At 36.0% G+C, this 16610-nt stretch overlaps 1 protein-coding gene across 7 annotated transcripts in view; it reads right to left on the bottom strand.

Annotated features, from left to right (window-relative positions):
• The window catches only part of AASDH (aminoadipate-semialdehyde dehydrogenase), a 43971-nt gene continuing 27361 nt past the window's right edge, over nucleotides 1–16610 (bottom strand). For 6 of the 7 annotated variants that reach the window (XM_045473967.1, XM_045473966.1, XM_045473968.1 and 3 more), the window contains 10 exons: nucleotides 14736–14977; nucleotides 14254–14360; nucleotides 13588–13760; nucleotides 12963–13155; nucleotides 12233–12348; nucleotides 9473–10265; nucleotides 5173–5336; nucleotides 3953–4075; nucleotides 3116–3247; nucleotides 556–1049 (listed from right to left, as the gene is read on the bottom strand). In XM_045473967.1, the coding sequence (XP_045329923.1) occupies nucleotides 660–1049; nucleotides 3116–3247; nucleotides 3953–4075; nucleotides 5173–5336; nucleotides 9473–10265; nucleotides 12233–12348; nucleotides 12963–13155; nucleotides 13588–13760; nucleotides 14254–14360; nucleotides 14736–14977 (2433 nt within the window). In that variant the 3' untranslated portion in view covers nucleotides 556–659. Of the gene's footprint in view, nucleotides 390–555; nucleotides 1050–3115; nucleotides 3248–3952; nucleotides 4076–5172; nucleotides 5337–9472; nucleotides 10266–12232; nucleotides 12349–12962; nucleotides 13156–13587; nucleotides 13761–14253; nucleotides 14361–14735; nucleotides 14978–16610 lie in introns of those variants that run through there. The other variant, XM_045473969.1, reaches the window with a different exon arrangement.

The following is a 16610-nucleotide window of genomic DNA, read 5'->3' as shown; positions in this document are numbered from 1 at the left end:
TACATAGAGTTTTTTCTTTCCTGGTTTTTGTTGTGTTTCCTACCTCCAAGCCAGTGAAAAAAGGACATACAATCACAAAATCTAATAAATTGAGAAATACAGACACAAAAATATTCATCAAGATTTGTATATCAAAAATGGAAAAAAAAGAGGATAAATCAAAGGAACTATTATAGGAAGAGAGATAAATATATACATAGATATAGTTCAATACTGGTATTTTGTTCACTTAAACATACTAAATAAGGAACCTAATTTGATAAAAAAACATCCTACCTCTGAAAACCTTTCGTTAATAGATCTCACTGTAAATAAGTAAATGGTGTATTACATCATGGACTGAGTTTTTAACCCACCAAGTAAACTCTGATCTTCTTTTTCACAGAAGTCTATAAAAAAAAGAAAAAAGCCCAAAGTAAAATATCCATAGCCTAATTCAAAGAGTGCTACTAAATAAATTGATGTTTTTGTTCTGTAATTCCTTTTAAAAGCATTTGTTCCGCTATAGGAAGTAAAATATGATCATTCTCCAATAAAGTATCATAGACAAGTTTCTTAAGCAAAAATAATCTTTAGTATAAAATAAGACTAATCCAAATGTTCTGTAACGATAAAATATTTTCAGATATCTCAGATAATCGAATAAGGACTGTACTTGATTATATTTGATGTCCACCCAACAAATCCAGACAATAAACATAATTATTTCTACATCCAATAAGAAGCATTGATTCCCAGACCACAGGAGAAGAAAAGACTTGTCCAGGAAGTTCATACACACTTTGCAATCGTCCACTCTTAGATTCCAAGATCCACAGTTTCCCATCAGTAGATGCTGCTGCCAGCAACATTTCATTGCTACAATCTTGGTAACAGAAAGCAAACGGTGTCGCATACACCTGGGAAGTAGTTTCAAATTTCCACTGGAGGTGACCTTTCATATTACAACAGTAGATAAAGCAATCATGGGAACCAAAAAATATTTCTTGCTCTGATGCTGAGGTACATGGGGATGAAAAGATTGGTTCACTGGTAGAGAACTGCCAAACCTGAAGGACGAGAAAGGCAAAAATAATTCATCTAAGTTCAACAATTGTCCTGTAAAGCTTTAGGAAATTCTTAATAAAAATGTAAGCAATGTAAGCTATTAAATGGTAACTACACACAGAGAGAGGAAATAATGGCTTTTTCTGAAAAGTAGCATTCTCAAATTATACCTCTGTTCCCAGTGGTAAAATCTAGAACAAAATACACTGGAGTGTTCTTACTACATGAGTCACTGCTATGCAGAATATGATGAAATAAAACTAATTTGAACCCCATTCAAGAGCAAGCTATTACTATTATGTTCAGAGACACTAAGTTCAAAGATAAAACTACACTCAGTTTTCAATGTATCTTATTAAAAACTAGATCTTGTTCTATTCTCCTAATGTAAGAAGATGGAAGTGACTGAAAAGGAAAATTTATGTGCAATAATTCAAATTAAAGGTTTAAACAAAAAGCCATGAGTTGTGTGTCTGCCTGTGGATATATACTCTCTACTTATTTTAAAGGTACCATAGACAAACCTGTCGGCCAATATTTTGAAGAAAAGAAGGAAAAGGCACAAGTCTAAGGTAGTGTTTACAGTAAAAGCAGAATAAAAAGCAAACAAAATGAGAACAGTGGGCATCTTCATGAAACAGGATTTGTAATCTTAATTCTGTCCACTTGGAAAAATCATTTTCATCTATGGTTCACCCAAAAAAATAGGAGTAACAGTATTTGCCTCTTCTTACTTCTTAGGAATCTAAAGGTGAGAATATGTTCAAACTATTTTGTAAGTAAAAATATTAAGTGAACATCACAAAAGATCTCATCACAAAGTAATTGTCCCACATCAAGGAACTGCCAGGCCAGGCAGAGTGAAAGTAGAATAAAAAGCACCAGGGCAACACTGGCCACCACTGGGCTAACTCAGGGTGGAGTTAGCACTCTCTCAAGTATACAAATAGTCCCCAACATCAAACCTACAGCAGCAGTTGGGCCACCAGTGATAGTCACTTGTGGATAAAGAAGTGGAGATTATCCTCCCCGCCCCCCCAAAAAAAAGACCTAATGTAATGCAGAAGAAGCCTACCCTGCCAGTCATGAAGTTGAAGATGGCACTTCATACAATGCAATTTGGGTTATGCCACCTATTTTGGTTTTCATAGAAAAAGCAGGGGCATCTTTAAATGTTCAAACCTTGAGGTGCCGGGGTGGCTCAGTCGGTTAAATGTGTGAGATTCTTGATTTCGGCTCAGGTCATGATTTCAGTTTTGTGAGTTCGAGCCCCACATCAGGCTCTGTGCTGGCAGCACGGAGCCTGCCTGGGATTCCATCTCTCTCTGTCTGCCCTTAACCCATTCATGCTCTCTCTTTCTCTCTCAAAATAAATAAATAAATGTTCAACACCTCAATAGAAATCATAATAAAATTGCCTAAAAACTGGCAAAGTTTTTGTTTGTTTAATGTTTATTTTTGATAGACAAAGCATGAGTGGGGGAGGGACAGAGAGAGAGAGAGAGAGAGAGAATCCAAGGCAGGTACCAGGCTCTGAGCTGTCAGCACAGAGCCCAACAGGGCGCTCGAACTCATGAACCATAAGATCATGACCTGAGCCAAAGTCGGACGCTCAACTGACTGAGCCACCCAGACGCCCCAAAACTGGTCAAGTTTTTAAAATTGGGGGAGGGCAGGGTGCCTGGATGGCTAAGTTAGTTAAGTGTCTAACTGTATCTCAGCTCATGATCAGGTCACGTTCATAAGTTCAAGCCCTGCATCCAGCTCTGTGCTACCAGCACAGAACCTGCTTAGCATTCTTTCTCTCCCTCCCTACCCCACTTTCTCTTTCTGTCAAAATAAATAAACTTTTAAAAAAATTGGGGGAGGGCACAAATAAAAGTGTTTGAATCTTTTCAATCTACTATACTCTCATTCCAAAATTAAGAAACCTATGGCTTGACAATTAAAATCAAACTAGTTTTCAATACAATGACTTAAATGATGATGTTTACAATTTTACTTCAGTGGTCACCAACTATTATGACTTTGAGAAAGATAATGTAAAATGGAACCAGAAATTTTTTACCTGTTCTCCAAAGTGAGTAAAGCAGAGTAAATTTCCATCTACACAGCCAATACAAATATACTGTAGGCAACACCGTGGAGAAGAAAAGAGTGGTTTTCCACAGGAATGTTTCCAAACTGTGTTCCCAGTGGCCTGCCATGAGCAAAAGCAATTCACAGCATTTAAATTATATTACTAATCAATTACCCTTTATGAAACAAACTCATAAAATCTCCCAGGGGCAAAGCTATAAACATCAGAAAGTGCTATAATGGCATGCTGATATCATAAATGAAGCTAGCATACATATACACAACTATAAAATTAATCAGTGCTCTTTATAAGAGGTGAGATAAAAACGTACAATAAAACCAGGATATAATTAGAACATAAGATCTATCCTTAAACTATTCTAAGTTTTAATATGACTGAGAAAATTCTACCAATTAAAAAAAAACAGATCCAAGACATACATAGAACTTCTATCTTCATATCAATCATTTTTAAGGAGTTCTGGTCCAGTGAAAGCTGGACTATAGTTAATTAAAAACTACTTTAGGGGGCACCTGGGTGGCTCAGTCAGTTAAGCATCTGACTCTTGGTTTTGGCTCAAGTCAACATCTCACGGTTTCATGGGTTCGGGCCCCGCACTGGGCTCTGCACTGGCAGTGTGGAGCCTGATAGGGATTCTCGGTCTCCCTCTCTCTGCCCCTCCCCCACTCACACGGTCTCTGTCTCTCTCAAAATAAATTAATAAACTTAAAATTTTTAAAAAATACTTCAATTTTTCAGAATTCAAAGCAAAAATAAAACATTCAAGACAAATAATAAAATCAATATATGTTATTTTATGCCTACAGGATTTATAGCCAGTAACAGGCCGCCCAGTGTAGCCACATATAAATGATGTGGTATCAGGCTCAAACAAGGGGACGAAAAGACAGTTCCTCCACATTTTAACTTCCAAACACACTTCTTTTTCTGCAAATAAGAAAACAAATTAATTGGTTTCTGCTGGTGGTTAACAAATCTACATATCTGATTTCTCATATCACCTCTATTTAATTAATGTAAATTTTTATTCTTAGTATAAAAGTAATACAGTCTCACTGTAGAGATTCAAGTTAGTATAAAGATTACAAAGACCACCCAGAGAGAACCACTGTAAATATTTCAGCATTTTCCCTTTTGATCTTTTTGGGACATACAATAGTTTAATATAGTTGAGATCATTCTGAATATATACTGGCATCTAATTTAGCTCATTTACTTGGTAAAACTCTATCACTTTAATGCATAATATCTCATCTGAACATAAAATTATTTCTCTACCTTATCACTGAAACTTGTTTCAAACTAATTTCATGGTATCATAAACAAAACCTAGTAATAGACATCTCGGTGCACATAACTGTCCATGTTTCTGATTACTTTGGCAGGATAGAATCCTAGAAGAATTTTACTGAATCAAAGGATATGAAAGTTAGCTGTGGCCCAACTGTTTTCTTCAGAGACTTCACTAGTTACAATGCACCCCCCCCCCCACCAGCATTTAACATATTCTGGTCTAATACTATCTGGTTATCTATCATGTAGTTTAAATTTTCAATCCTTTGATTACTAAAGATAGGAAACATTTAAATACATTTACTAGACACTTCTTCTTTGGGGTCTTTTATGTTTATATTCCTTGTTTATTTTTCCATGTGTTTATAATTTGTGTTTGTTCTTCCATTTATTCTTATAAATGAATCTTAACTCTGTCACATTTGCTTCAAATGGTTTTCCCCAACTTATCAGGTCTTATTGATATTTTTCCCTTTGTGATTCTTTATATTGTCAAGATGGTAATTCTAAGCTCTTTAGATTTAAAAACTCTGAGTAACAAATTTATTTGTGAAAATCTGGTAAGGATGTTAAAAATGTCTTAAGATATTAAGACTGTTAATTAACTCATTCTTCCCAGACCGCAATGCTAAACTTAGGGAAGAGTGAATACCGGGCCCCCCTTAGTCAAGAGCACTTGACAGTGTCCTACTCTTCTAAGCTTATGATAAGAAACTGATGAGGTTTCTCACATAAATATCTAAAGCATATGCATGCTGGTCATGAGATCCAATGTAAAGGAGTCCTGTGGTTGGATCCATGGTTGCTGAGCTTTTGACAGCATCCTTGGTAGTAAACATCCAGTATTCTTCTCCACTATTACTTTTCAGAACATAAACTAACCCATTATAACAGCCTGTTGGGAAACAAAATACAAAAGAGGAGATTTAGATACATCACCAGAGAATAATTCTTTAGCCTAAACCGTGACCATTTATTTATATTTGATGCTCTTTATGTGTACTACTATGTTCAGCTCAGGTTTAAACTTCAGCAATGTAAAGCAGAAAACCAAATAGTAATCACTTGTAAAAATACCTACTAGTAGGTATACCTCATTTTGTTTTTAAAGTACCATAAAGTGCTTCACTACTAAGAAAACAATGAAGCACAGTGCAGAAGAGAGGCTTTGACAGACCTGGAATCAAATCTCTTCATGGCCATCATTGGGCAAATTACCCAGCATCGCTGAGCCTCAGATTTTCTCCTGCATGTGGACACATCTACTCCAGTGTTATTGTAATAATTAAGATAACATGGATTAAAGGGCGCCTGCATGGCTTAGTTGGTTGAGCATCCAACTCTTGATTTTGGCTCAGGTCATGATCTCATGGTTCGTGAGTGTCGGGCTCTTCATTGGGCCCCATATTGGGCTCTGTGCTGATGATGCACAGCCTGCTTGGGATCCTTTCTCTCTCCATCTCTGCCTCTCCTCCACTTGCTCTTTCTTTCTCAAGATAAATAAATAAAATATTTTTTAAAAAGATAATATGAATACCCAGTGCACAGGTGTTCAAGAAATGCTAACATTAACAATAGCTAACATTTATTGAGCTTTTACCTTGTGAAGTGTTATATCTGCAGTTTACAGATGACAAAAGGAAGCACAGACAGTTTTACTAGGGTAAAACTACTCAGCTGACATGTGGGTGAGCCAGGATTTGAATCTAAGAAGTCCAGCTTCAGAGCCTATGCACTTAACTACTATAGCAGACTGCTTTTCCCAAACTGCTACAACAGGTGAGAAGCTAGGGCAGGAGTTCCTGACTTGGTGTAGCCAGAATAACTCAGGCGACAGTAGGCGTGGTCAAAACCTACAGAGTGAAGATCACTCAAGTTCCCTGCAGTGGATGTAAATCAGGGCAAGCTGATTTTGGGCACTGGTCCACCACTCTTTACATGACTCTGCTTATCTATATAACCACTGCTGCTCATTTGAGGCCCAATTCCAGAGTAACTGCAGTGCTGTTTTCTTTCTAGCAGTTACTACTTAGTAGCAAGAAAGTGGCCTTCTTAGTTATGGTGAAGAAAAATGTCCTACACAGTGAAGTACCCCAGGATTCAGTTGGGTAATGAAAAATTTCCTTCAGTTCATTTCCAGAAGAAAATCTTTGTGACCTTGGGTCAGGCAAAACTTTCTTGGCTAGGACACCAAAAGCATGATCCAGAAAAGAAAATAAATGATAAACTGGACTTCATTAAAATTAAGAACTTCTCTTCAAAAGACATTATGTTAATGAAAGAAAGAAAAAAAAAAAAGCCACAGCCTAGGAGAAAACATGCAAAACACTTATAGATAAGGGGCTTGTATCCAGAATACATAATATTCTCAGATCCCAACAAGAAAACAAATATAACAATTTAAAAAATGGGCAAAAAAATCTGAAAAGTCATAAAAGATACACAGATGGCAAATAAATTCATAAAAAATACATCCTTAGTCACTAGGGAAATGCAAATTAAAACCACAGTTTTAACTCAGTTAAGTGTCTGACTTTGGCTCAGGTCATGATCTCACAGTTTGTGGGTTCGAGCTGTGCACTGTCAATGTGAAGCCTGCTTGGGATTCCCTCTCTCCCTCTCCCTCTCTCTCAAAATAAATAAACTTAACAATCTAAACAAAGAAACAAAAAACCATAATGAATGTCTGACTTTTGATTGCAGCTCAAGTCATGATCCCAGAGTCATGGGATTGAGCCCCACATCTGACTCTGCACTGAGCATGGAGCCTCCTTAAGATGCTCTCTCTCTCTCCCTCTGCCCCTCTCCCCTGCTCACTCTCTCTAAAATAAAAAATAAAGCCATAATGAAATACTACACCATAACAATCTGACTGGCTAAAATAAAAAGATTTTCAAACTGACAATACCAAGTACTAGCACGGATGTGGAACAGCTGGACCTCTCATACAGTGGTGGTGGGAAGGCAAAATGGCTCAGTCACCAGGAAAATATTTTGGCAATTTCTTACAAAGTTAAAGCTATACTTACTGCATAATCTCCCCCTCCTAGGTACTGACCCAAGTGAAATTAAAAACTTATATTCATACAATATCCTGCTTACAAATGCTTATATCAGTCTTATTTGTAATTATGAAAAACTGGAAACAACCCAAATGTGAATAGAGTATGATTTGTCCAGACAACAGAATATTCAGCAATAAAAAGAAACTGGATACATTCAATAATAAGGATGAATCTCAAACACATGCTAAGTAGGAGAAGCCAGACTCAAAAGCAAAAATTAGAAAATGTAAAACTAGTGGGACAGAAAACAGATCAGTGGTTGCCTGGGGTTAGGGGTAGGGGAAGGGAAGCCTACAAGTGACACAGACCTTTTGAGTAATGAACTCTTCATTTGGTAGCGGTTACATGACAGTACACATTTGTCAAAACACAGAACTGTAAACTAAAGAGGGCAAGTTTTCCTGTATATAAATTAGATCTTAATTTAAAAATGTCTAGACCCCCATGTGTCCCAGGCTTTGAGTCTAGAAACTTGGGATGCAAACAGTAACTTCAACAAGCTGACTTTCATGGATGGAAATTATTCATGCTCATTCACATATATAACTGAAAGTTCCCTGTAGCATATTTTCAAAATGTATGTGGTCAAAAGGGAAGGATCAAACTCAGATTCAAGTAGATCCTAGCTAGGATAGCACAAGTAGGGAGGCATATTCCTAAGCACTCAGCACAAGATTCCACAAGCATATAAAGTAAAACTTAATGTAGTAGGGGGAGTAAGACAATGGTAGTCAAGGAGAGGCATTACACCTGGACCCCATATTTAGTAAAGTAAAAGTCACCTATACTTTAATGAAAATGATTAGCAGCTAGTAGCTAACAACACTTAATGAGCCCTCAGTCTGTACCTAGCAATGTACTAAAGGATTTATAAGCAATTATCTCAATCCTCTCAAAAGCTCTATGATGTATGTGGAATTTAAGAAGCAAAACAAATGAGCAAACTGGAAAAAAGAGACAAACCAAGAAACAGATACTTAACTAGAGAGAACAAACTGATGGTCACCAGAGGGGAGCTGGGTGGGGAGATGCGTAAAATAGGGGATGGGGATTAAGAGTACACTTATGACGAATACTAAGTAACAAATAAAATTGTTGAATTACTCTATTGTACACCTGAAACTAATATAACACTGGGTTAGCCACACTGGAATTAAAATAAAAACAAACAAACAAAAGCTCTATGATGATTGTAGTGGTTTTAAAATCTGTCCACAAATTCTCTGACACTTTTACTTTCAAGAGATGGAGCCTAAATTCCCCTCCCCTTGAGTATAGGCCAGGCTTAATGATGTGCAAGGCTTAATGAACACAAGCAAAAATGATGGTATGCAACTTTGGAAACGAGGTCCTAAAAGTACTGCCTTGCTCCTCCCCTCCCCACCGGCCCCCCTTCCCCACTCAGTCTGAGGGAAGTCAGCTGCCAGGTTGTGAGAGCACTCAAGCAGCCTACAGAGAGGTCCATGTGACAAGAACAGAAGCTTCCTGCCACGAACCAGCCAAGAACTGAAGCCTTCTGCCAGCAGCAGTATGAGATAGCTGTCTTGGAAGATTTTTCAGCCCAGTCAAGCCTTCAGATGGCTGCAGCCACATGGGAAACCCTGAGCCAGGACTCCCAGCTAAGCTACTCCTAAATTCCTGACCTCAGAAACTGTGAGATATTTGCTACCCTAAACCATTAAGTTTGGGGACAATTTATGATGCAACGGGTTTTATTTATTATAAAACTAAGAACACTAAGTCCTAAAGGTCATAAGAACACTAAGGTCCTAAAAGGTCCAGCAACTTGTCAAAGTTCACAAAGCTAATAACAGTTTTAGAGCTAGGTTCAAATCCAGAGACTATGACCCAAGACCCACACTGTGAATTAGCATGTGGGTATCCATAATTGACAACAACCAAAGCTACCATACATAGATTTTTAAATTTAACTTGCTCCTACTAGCATTATCATATGGAAACTTACCCACTACAATAAAGTTTCCACACTTAGATACACATGCTGAGGATTCAATTCGACCTCCCAAAATCTGTTCCCATTTCACCTTCCCAGAGTAAAGGTCAACTGCCATCATTCTGTGGGAATGGGAGCCAATGTACACAGTTACAGAGGACTTAGCAGCAGTGGAGATGACAACCAGAGGGGAAGCATCCACACATTTGCCTGTGTCCGTCTTCCACCTCACATGAAGCTCCATTTTCTTGGCTTCTATCACAGATGTTCCCTCGTGAGAAACTTCTGCAACACAGGATGGCTCTTTTGACTTCCCAGTAAGAGCTGGAGGATTTAGGCTTGTCACATTCTGAATGTTAGTCTGTGAAATTAAATCGGAAGAACGGGCTGAAGAGCCAAGTCCTAACTTAGTTAAAAACTCCGAATTCAGAGACAAAATCTGACTCCCTCTGCTCACTGCAATAAAAGCTGCTAGCTCATTGTCACAACTTAAAGTCAGGACAGATTTCTGAGGTAAAGATTTTCCACTGATTTCCTCTTGATTAATATCGCTGAATTTTCTTTTCATGGCATAATTCTTGCTAAATAGCAGATCTTCATCTGGAAACACTGTTTGAAGGACGTGATTGTAAATCTCTAAAATGGAACTGCTAAGAATAATTTCCAGAAGCCCAGGTATTGATGTGCCAACTAGTTTTTCAATCTCATTGAGGAGCCGTATGGACTTTAAGGAATCTCCACCACTATTTAGGAAGAGTGACTCATCAGGAACCTTCAAAGGATGTTCTGAGAGACTCAGAATAGACTATAGAGGAGAAAAGGGAGAAATGTGGTAAAGACCTAAAACCAAAACATTCAACCAATTTATAGGTAATATATAAAGGATAGTACTTACATTAATGATATGAACAAAAGACACACAAAACAAATATTTTTAATAATTAAATTTTAAAATTATTTTCTTTATAGTAAAGGGAACCATCACCATGCCACCAATTTTATCACAAACTCACTATAAAACTGCAAATTATATTTCCCTTTAGAGTGATTTCCCCACCCATAAAATAGGGCCTAGAATTATAAAAACATGACTTATTAATTATAAAGTCCACAAGATACTAATATCTAATATTTATATAATATGGGAACAATCTTTGTCTTCATTTGTTTCATATAAATTGAAATTATTTTCTAAGAATCTAAAAATGAAGCAGATAAGAGTTTTATCAGAATATCCTTTATTTTCAAACAAAACTATATAATTATATCCTCTTTTCAGAACCCTTCGGAAAACTCCACATTTGTAACAAAAACTGTACTGACCTATGGTTGTAATATATATAAATATATGTATATACATATATACATATATATACATATATTTCAAAATAAATTTAAATTGTTTGACACACACACACACACACAGAACCCCCAACTTACAATGATTTAAGATATCTTAACTTTACAATGATGCAAAAACAATATACATTCAAGGGAAACTGTACTTCAAATTCTGATCTTTTCCCAGTCAAGCGACATGCATTATTATCTCATGATGCTGGGCAGCAGCTAAGAGGGCCTAGCTTCCAGTCAGCTATGTGATCACAAAACAACTGATATGCTTAGAACTATTCTGTAGCCACACAACTATTCTGTTTTTCACTTTCAGTACAGTATTCAATAACTTACATGTAAGATATTCAACAATTTATTATACACAGGGCTTTGTGTCAGATGTTGTCCACCTGTAGGCTAATGTAAGTGTTCTGAGCACACTTAAGGTAGGCTAGACTAAGCTATGATGTTCGGTAGGTGTATTAAATGCATTTTGACTTAGGAAAATTTCAACCTACACTAGGTTTATCACCATGTAATTCCATCATAAGTTGAGGAAGATCTGTACATACAAATTCCATTAAGCAGAAACATACGTGTTATTACTGCTAGTTCTTCCAGAATAAGGACATAAGTCCTTATGCCACAGATTGTACTATACCAAGATTTGGCCATTTTCTCAACTCTGACAAGCACTGCACTCCCACTGCCCCATTAGGGAAAAGTTATGTCAAGATAGGTCTTGTCTTCCTGTGCCTTTGTGTCTACCTCACTTCCAATAAATTTCTTTATGGCGAGGGAGGCTTGATATTAATCTAGAGAACTCTTAATTTAATATAAATTGAATAAACAAAAGTATATTACTTAACATTTGGGCATTAATAATAATTCTTAGAAAAGTTTATCAGACTTATTAGGATGCTAACATTCCCAAAAAATATAACATGACCTCTTCAGAAAAACAAATTTGTATCTTAAAAATTGAACCATGGGGAGCATGGGTAGCTCAGTTGGTTAAGCATCTGACTTTAGCTCAGGTTATGATCTCCTAGTTCGTGAGTTCAAGCCCCGCATCAGGCTCTCTGCATGGAGCCCCCTTTGGATCCTCTGTCTCCCTCTCTCTCTCTGCCCCTCTCCCATTCAAGCGCATTCACGCATAAGCACGTGCACTCTCTCAAAAATAAACATTTAAGGGGTGCCTGGGTGGCTCAGTTGGTTAAGCGGCCAATTTCAGCTCAGGTCATGATCACACAGCTCATGAGTTTGAGCCTCATGTCAGGCTCTGTGCTGACAGCTCAGAGCCTGGAGCCTGCTTCCAATTCTGTGTCTCCCTCTCTCTCTGCCCCTCCCCTGCTTATGCTGTCTCTGTCTCTCAAAAATAAATAAACATTAAAGAAAATTAAAAAATAAACATTAAAAAAAATTAAAAAGTTGTACCTTCCACAAATGCTGTAATTTTTCCCAAAGTTCCTCTTTTCCATTGAGTTTACACTCAGACTTCAAGTTTATATAGTTTAAATATATCTTGTTTAACTCAGAAACATCAATTTTGCCTTAAAAGAGAAATAATTTTAAAATTTCAGCACAAACCCTTTCTACTATCTTCATTAGTTATAAGAATACATACATTTTTCACTGTAAAAGTTAGAATTCCTATAGAATAGTTTGTGATAGGAAAATCAGTTCTAAAGAAAGCAGTCCCATGCTACCAAAAATGTAGTAGGTAACAGATAAGAAAAGAAAGGAGGAGCTAGTGTTTACCTTAAAGAGTTAAAGAAATGGTCCTACCGACTGAGCAATTACTGTGTTTTGATGTAAATATTAGATAAAGATGAAATTGGAAAGGCAATGTGGTCATTAGGAGCATATGTTCTGAAGTCAGTCTTACAATTTCAATTCTACCACTAACCAGCAATATAATTTTGTCAAAATTACTTAACCTCTTTAAGCCTTATTTTCCTTATCTGTAAATGGGAATAATACAACCTACTCCCAGGATTTTCTAGAGATAAATAAAGTGGGTTAATTATACAAAGTACTTAACAGAGGGTCTACCTCAACATATGCCAGTATTACTTAGAATAAGAATTAAGAAGCCTTTAAACTAGTTATGAATACAATTAGTATTCACTTGGCGCTGAAACACATCTGCTTCAAATGATTTTACCATGAGATGTAAATGGTAGAGAATCAATCAACACAAGTTCATCCGGAATGGCATGGCTTGGAAGATGTTCCTGCAGTTCTTTAAAGATGTATTCCTTTACTACATCATTTTTGGACACCATGAACAGAATTAATTTTTCCTGATTATACCATGTAACTGCACAGGACTCTACTTGCTGAAGTCCTTCAGCAACCTGTGAGAGAGATTATCCCAATTTGTCAGAGGACATTTAAAAGCAAACTTCCTAAATGCTCAAACTTCTTATGTCTGAAATCAACACAAATTAAACTGTAAAATAGCTAGAGATTTTTAAAAAATTGATTGCTACTGTTACTGTAGCCAGCACACTGGGTTCTTAATGTTTTTCAAAATAATAGCTCCCAGAGCAAAGTAAACCATTATTTTCAGTTGTTAAAATCCACTCTGTCACTTATTTAAAAAACAACCATCTCTTTATGCTGAAGGGCCACACTGAATTAGTCATATCTTTTATTGCAATTCATTATGAATACAAAAATATTAGGTTTAAATAATACTAATAGAAAACCCCAGTACAGAAAATTGGTGGTGGCTACCTTTAATACCTACATATGTTACTATATATTTAATATTTAAATAGTCTTACTTGTTGCACAAATTCAATGTTAAGACGTTTGCCATATCGTTTGATCTGACTGTCCTTTCGTCCCAGGAAAAACATCTCTCCATCTTTCACCGTCACCAAGTCTCCCGTGGCTCGCATTGTGCCAAGTGGTACTATCATTTCATCATCAAGAAAACACACTCTGTTTTTGCCACCTTCACAAGATATAAACATCAGTGTAATAAAAAAAAAAAAAAATCCATGGGAGGTATATTAAAAACCATCAAATCAAGAACATCTTCAAAAGCTGTTACTGAGTTTCACATTTTGAATATTTACATGGGCAGCACACTTTTAAATATCACCTGACAAAATTAATTAACAATAACCACAGCAAAATAAGAGACAAAACAAAATTTCTAAAAATATACATGTAATTAAAAAAATTCTTAGAATACTGCTTAAAAAGAATTTTGGCTATAAACGTCCAAATTATAGTTTCTAAATTACTTTTATATCTTCCCTAAGAGTATCAGGCATTGTTATCTGAAATTATGATAATATTAAATGTTTCATGACTGTGATAATGAGATTAAAAATTATCATCACTGAAAAGAATACGGGACATAAGACATATTGGTGAAAGAATAAAGTTATCAGATTTTTTTCCTAAAAAAAATTATTCCCAGTCAATAAATGTAAAACAACCTAAAAATACTTGGCCATTGCCTTCTTGAATTGTGAAACCATTAGTATCTCTGACTTCAACTACTGTTCCAAGCAGTGGAAATCCCAGTGGTACAGGCAATTCACATCTATAAAAACACAACAACCCAAACCATATTTAAAATTTTCATTTGAACAGAATATTTTTCAGTGTATTTAAATCACATTGTACCAAATAAAGAAAAATAAGGTTTTGGTTATGTTAGAATTCAAAGACTGCCAAAAGGAAAAGATTAGGTGGAAAGGTTATCATAGGTTATTTATTGCTGTTTAGTTACAAAAAGTTCTAGCAGGATCTGCAGCACTAGTTATAAGAAAGGTTCTGGATCCCCAGCGTAAAATTCTAGATAAAATAGTATTTCTAAAATTACTACCCCAGTGCCTACCAAAAACATTATTAGATGTTAACAGATACTGGAAAAATACAGTTTCTCTCTAACCTATTTAGTAATTGAAGCCCTTACTTCAAAGTAGAGTTAAGAAACTTCTCTGGAATCTTGTAAAAAGTTGCCCAACTTGATACCTCTGTGATACCATAAATATTAAATATTTGTGTCTTATTGCCTACTCCTCTCCAGCTTTTGAGAACAGCCAATGATGGAAATGCTTCACCACCGAGGGCTAATACTCGAAGAGAAGTACTGGCTGATAAAACAGTTGACTTGATAAGCTGAGATCCAAATCTTCGAAGCAATGTTGGTGTTGCCTGTGAACACATTAAAGATAATTTATTTCTTTTCACTTCTTTTTAAAAAAGTAAATACTGTAATAATTAGTTCAAAGCTTAATACTGGACACCTACATGAAAATTAAGGCTGTTTATTAAACTGTAAATCATTTTGGAAAACTACTCAGGCAACATTATCTTCTTAATGTGCTATCAATTTCTCTTGAGAAAAAAAACTTGAGAAAAATATTAGTTATCTTTAATTAGGTAATCTAGACAAAACAGTTTAAAGATTAAAAAGTACAAAATATATAAAATCAATTCACATTTCCTTTCCCACTCTCTCTGTAGAAAAATATATAAAAGGTTAAAAAAATGTTCCTAAAACAAAACAATATGAATAAAGATTTTTAAAAACACTTTTATTGAGATATAACAGACAAACAATAAACTATACATATTTAAAGCATACAATATAAATTGAGATAAGATATATGGATATGTCAGTGAAACTATTACTATAATCTAAAAAATGAATATATTCTTCAGCCCTAAAATTACCTACTTACCATTATAATTCTTCCCTTCAACTGGACCCCTAACTCCAGACAACCACTGATCTATTTCCTAATGATCAGCTGGTATTTTCTAGAATTTTACAAAAATGGAATCACACAGGGGTGCCTGGGTGGCTCAGTCAGTTAAGCGTCCGACTTCGACTCAGGTCATGATCTCACTGTTCATGAGTTAGAGCCCCACATGGGGCTCTGTGCTGACAGCTCAGAGCCTGGAGCCTGCTTCAGATTCTGTGTCTCCTCTCTCTGCCCCCTCCCCAGCTTGCATTCTGTCTCTGTCTCTCAAAAATAAAAACATTAAAAGAAAATTTTAAAAAAATCTTCAAAAAAAATGGAATCACACAACATAAATTCTATTTTGACCTGACTTATTTCATTCCATATAAATACTTTGTGATGTGCTTATATTGCATGTATCAATTCACTTTTTGTCTCAGTTCAGACTGATATAACAAAGTGCCACAGACTAGGTAGGTTACAAACAATAGAAATTCACTTCTGATAGTTCTGAAGCCTAGAAGTCCAAGATCAGGATGCCACCATGGCTGGGCTCTGGTAAAAGCCCTCTCCCAACTTGTTGCATATTCACATGGTGGAAGAGTCTCGGGAGGTCCATGGGGTCTCTTTTCCAGGAGCACTAATCCCACTCATGAGGACTCCATCCTCAGGACCTAAGCACTCCTAAGGGCCTCACCTCCTAATACTATCACAGCATACATTAGAATTTTAACAAATGAATGGGGAGGGAGGAATAATCACTCAGACCATGGGACTTTTCATTGCTGAGTGGTACTCATTGCATAGATCAGGTCTAGCATTTGTATTTCCATATAAAATTTAGGATCAATTTGTCAATTTCTACCAAAAAAAGTCTACTAGGATTTTGATAGGAACCATGTTTAATTTAATCTTGACACTATTGAGACTTTAATCCATAAACATGAAATGTCTCTTTATTTAACTCTTTAACTTCTACCAATAATGTTTTTTTTTTTTTTTTCTTTACTGCACTGGCTAGAATCAGAATAATGTTGACGAGAAGTGACAAAAGCAAACATCCTTGTTTTATTTCCAATCTTAGGGCAAAATCATGCAGT

The sequence above is a fragment of the Leopardus geoffroyi genome, chromosome B1, assembly GCF_018350155.1.
Source record: "Leopardus geoffroyi isolate Oge1 chromosome B1, O.geoffroyi_Oge1_pat1.0, whole genome shotgun sequence".
Lineage (NCBI taxonomy): Eukaryota > Metazoa > Chordata > Mammalia > Carnivora > Felidae > Leopardus > Leopardus geoffroyi.
The sequence above is the reverse complement of the archived record's forward strand: the minus strand, read 5'-3'. Positions and strand labels throughout refer to the sequence as shown.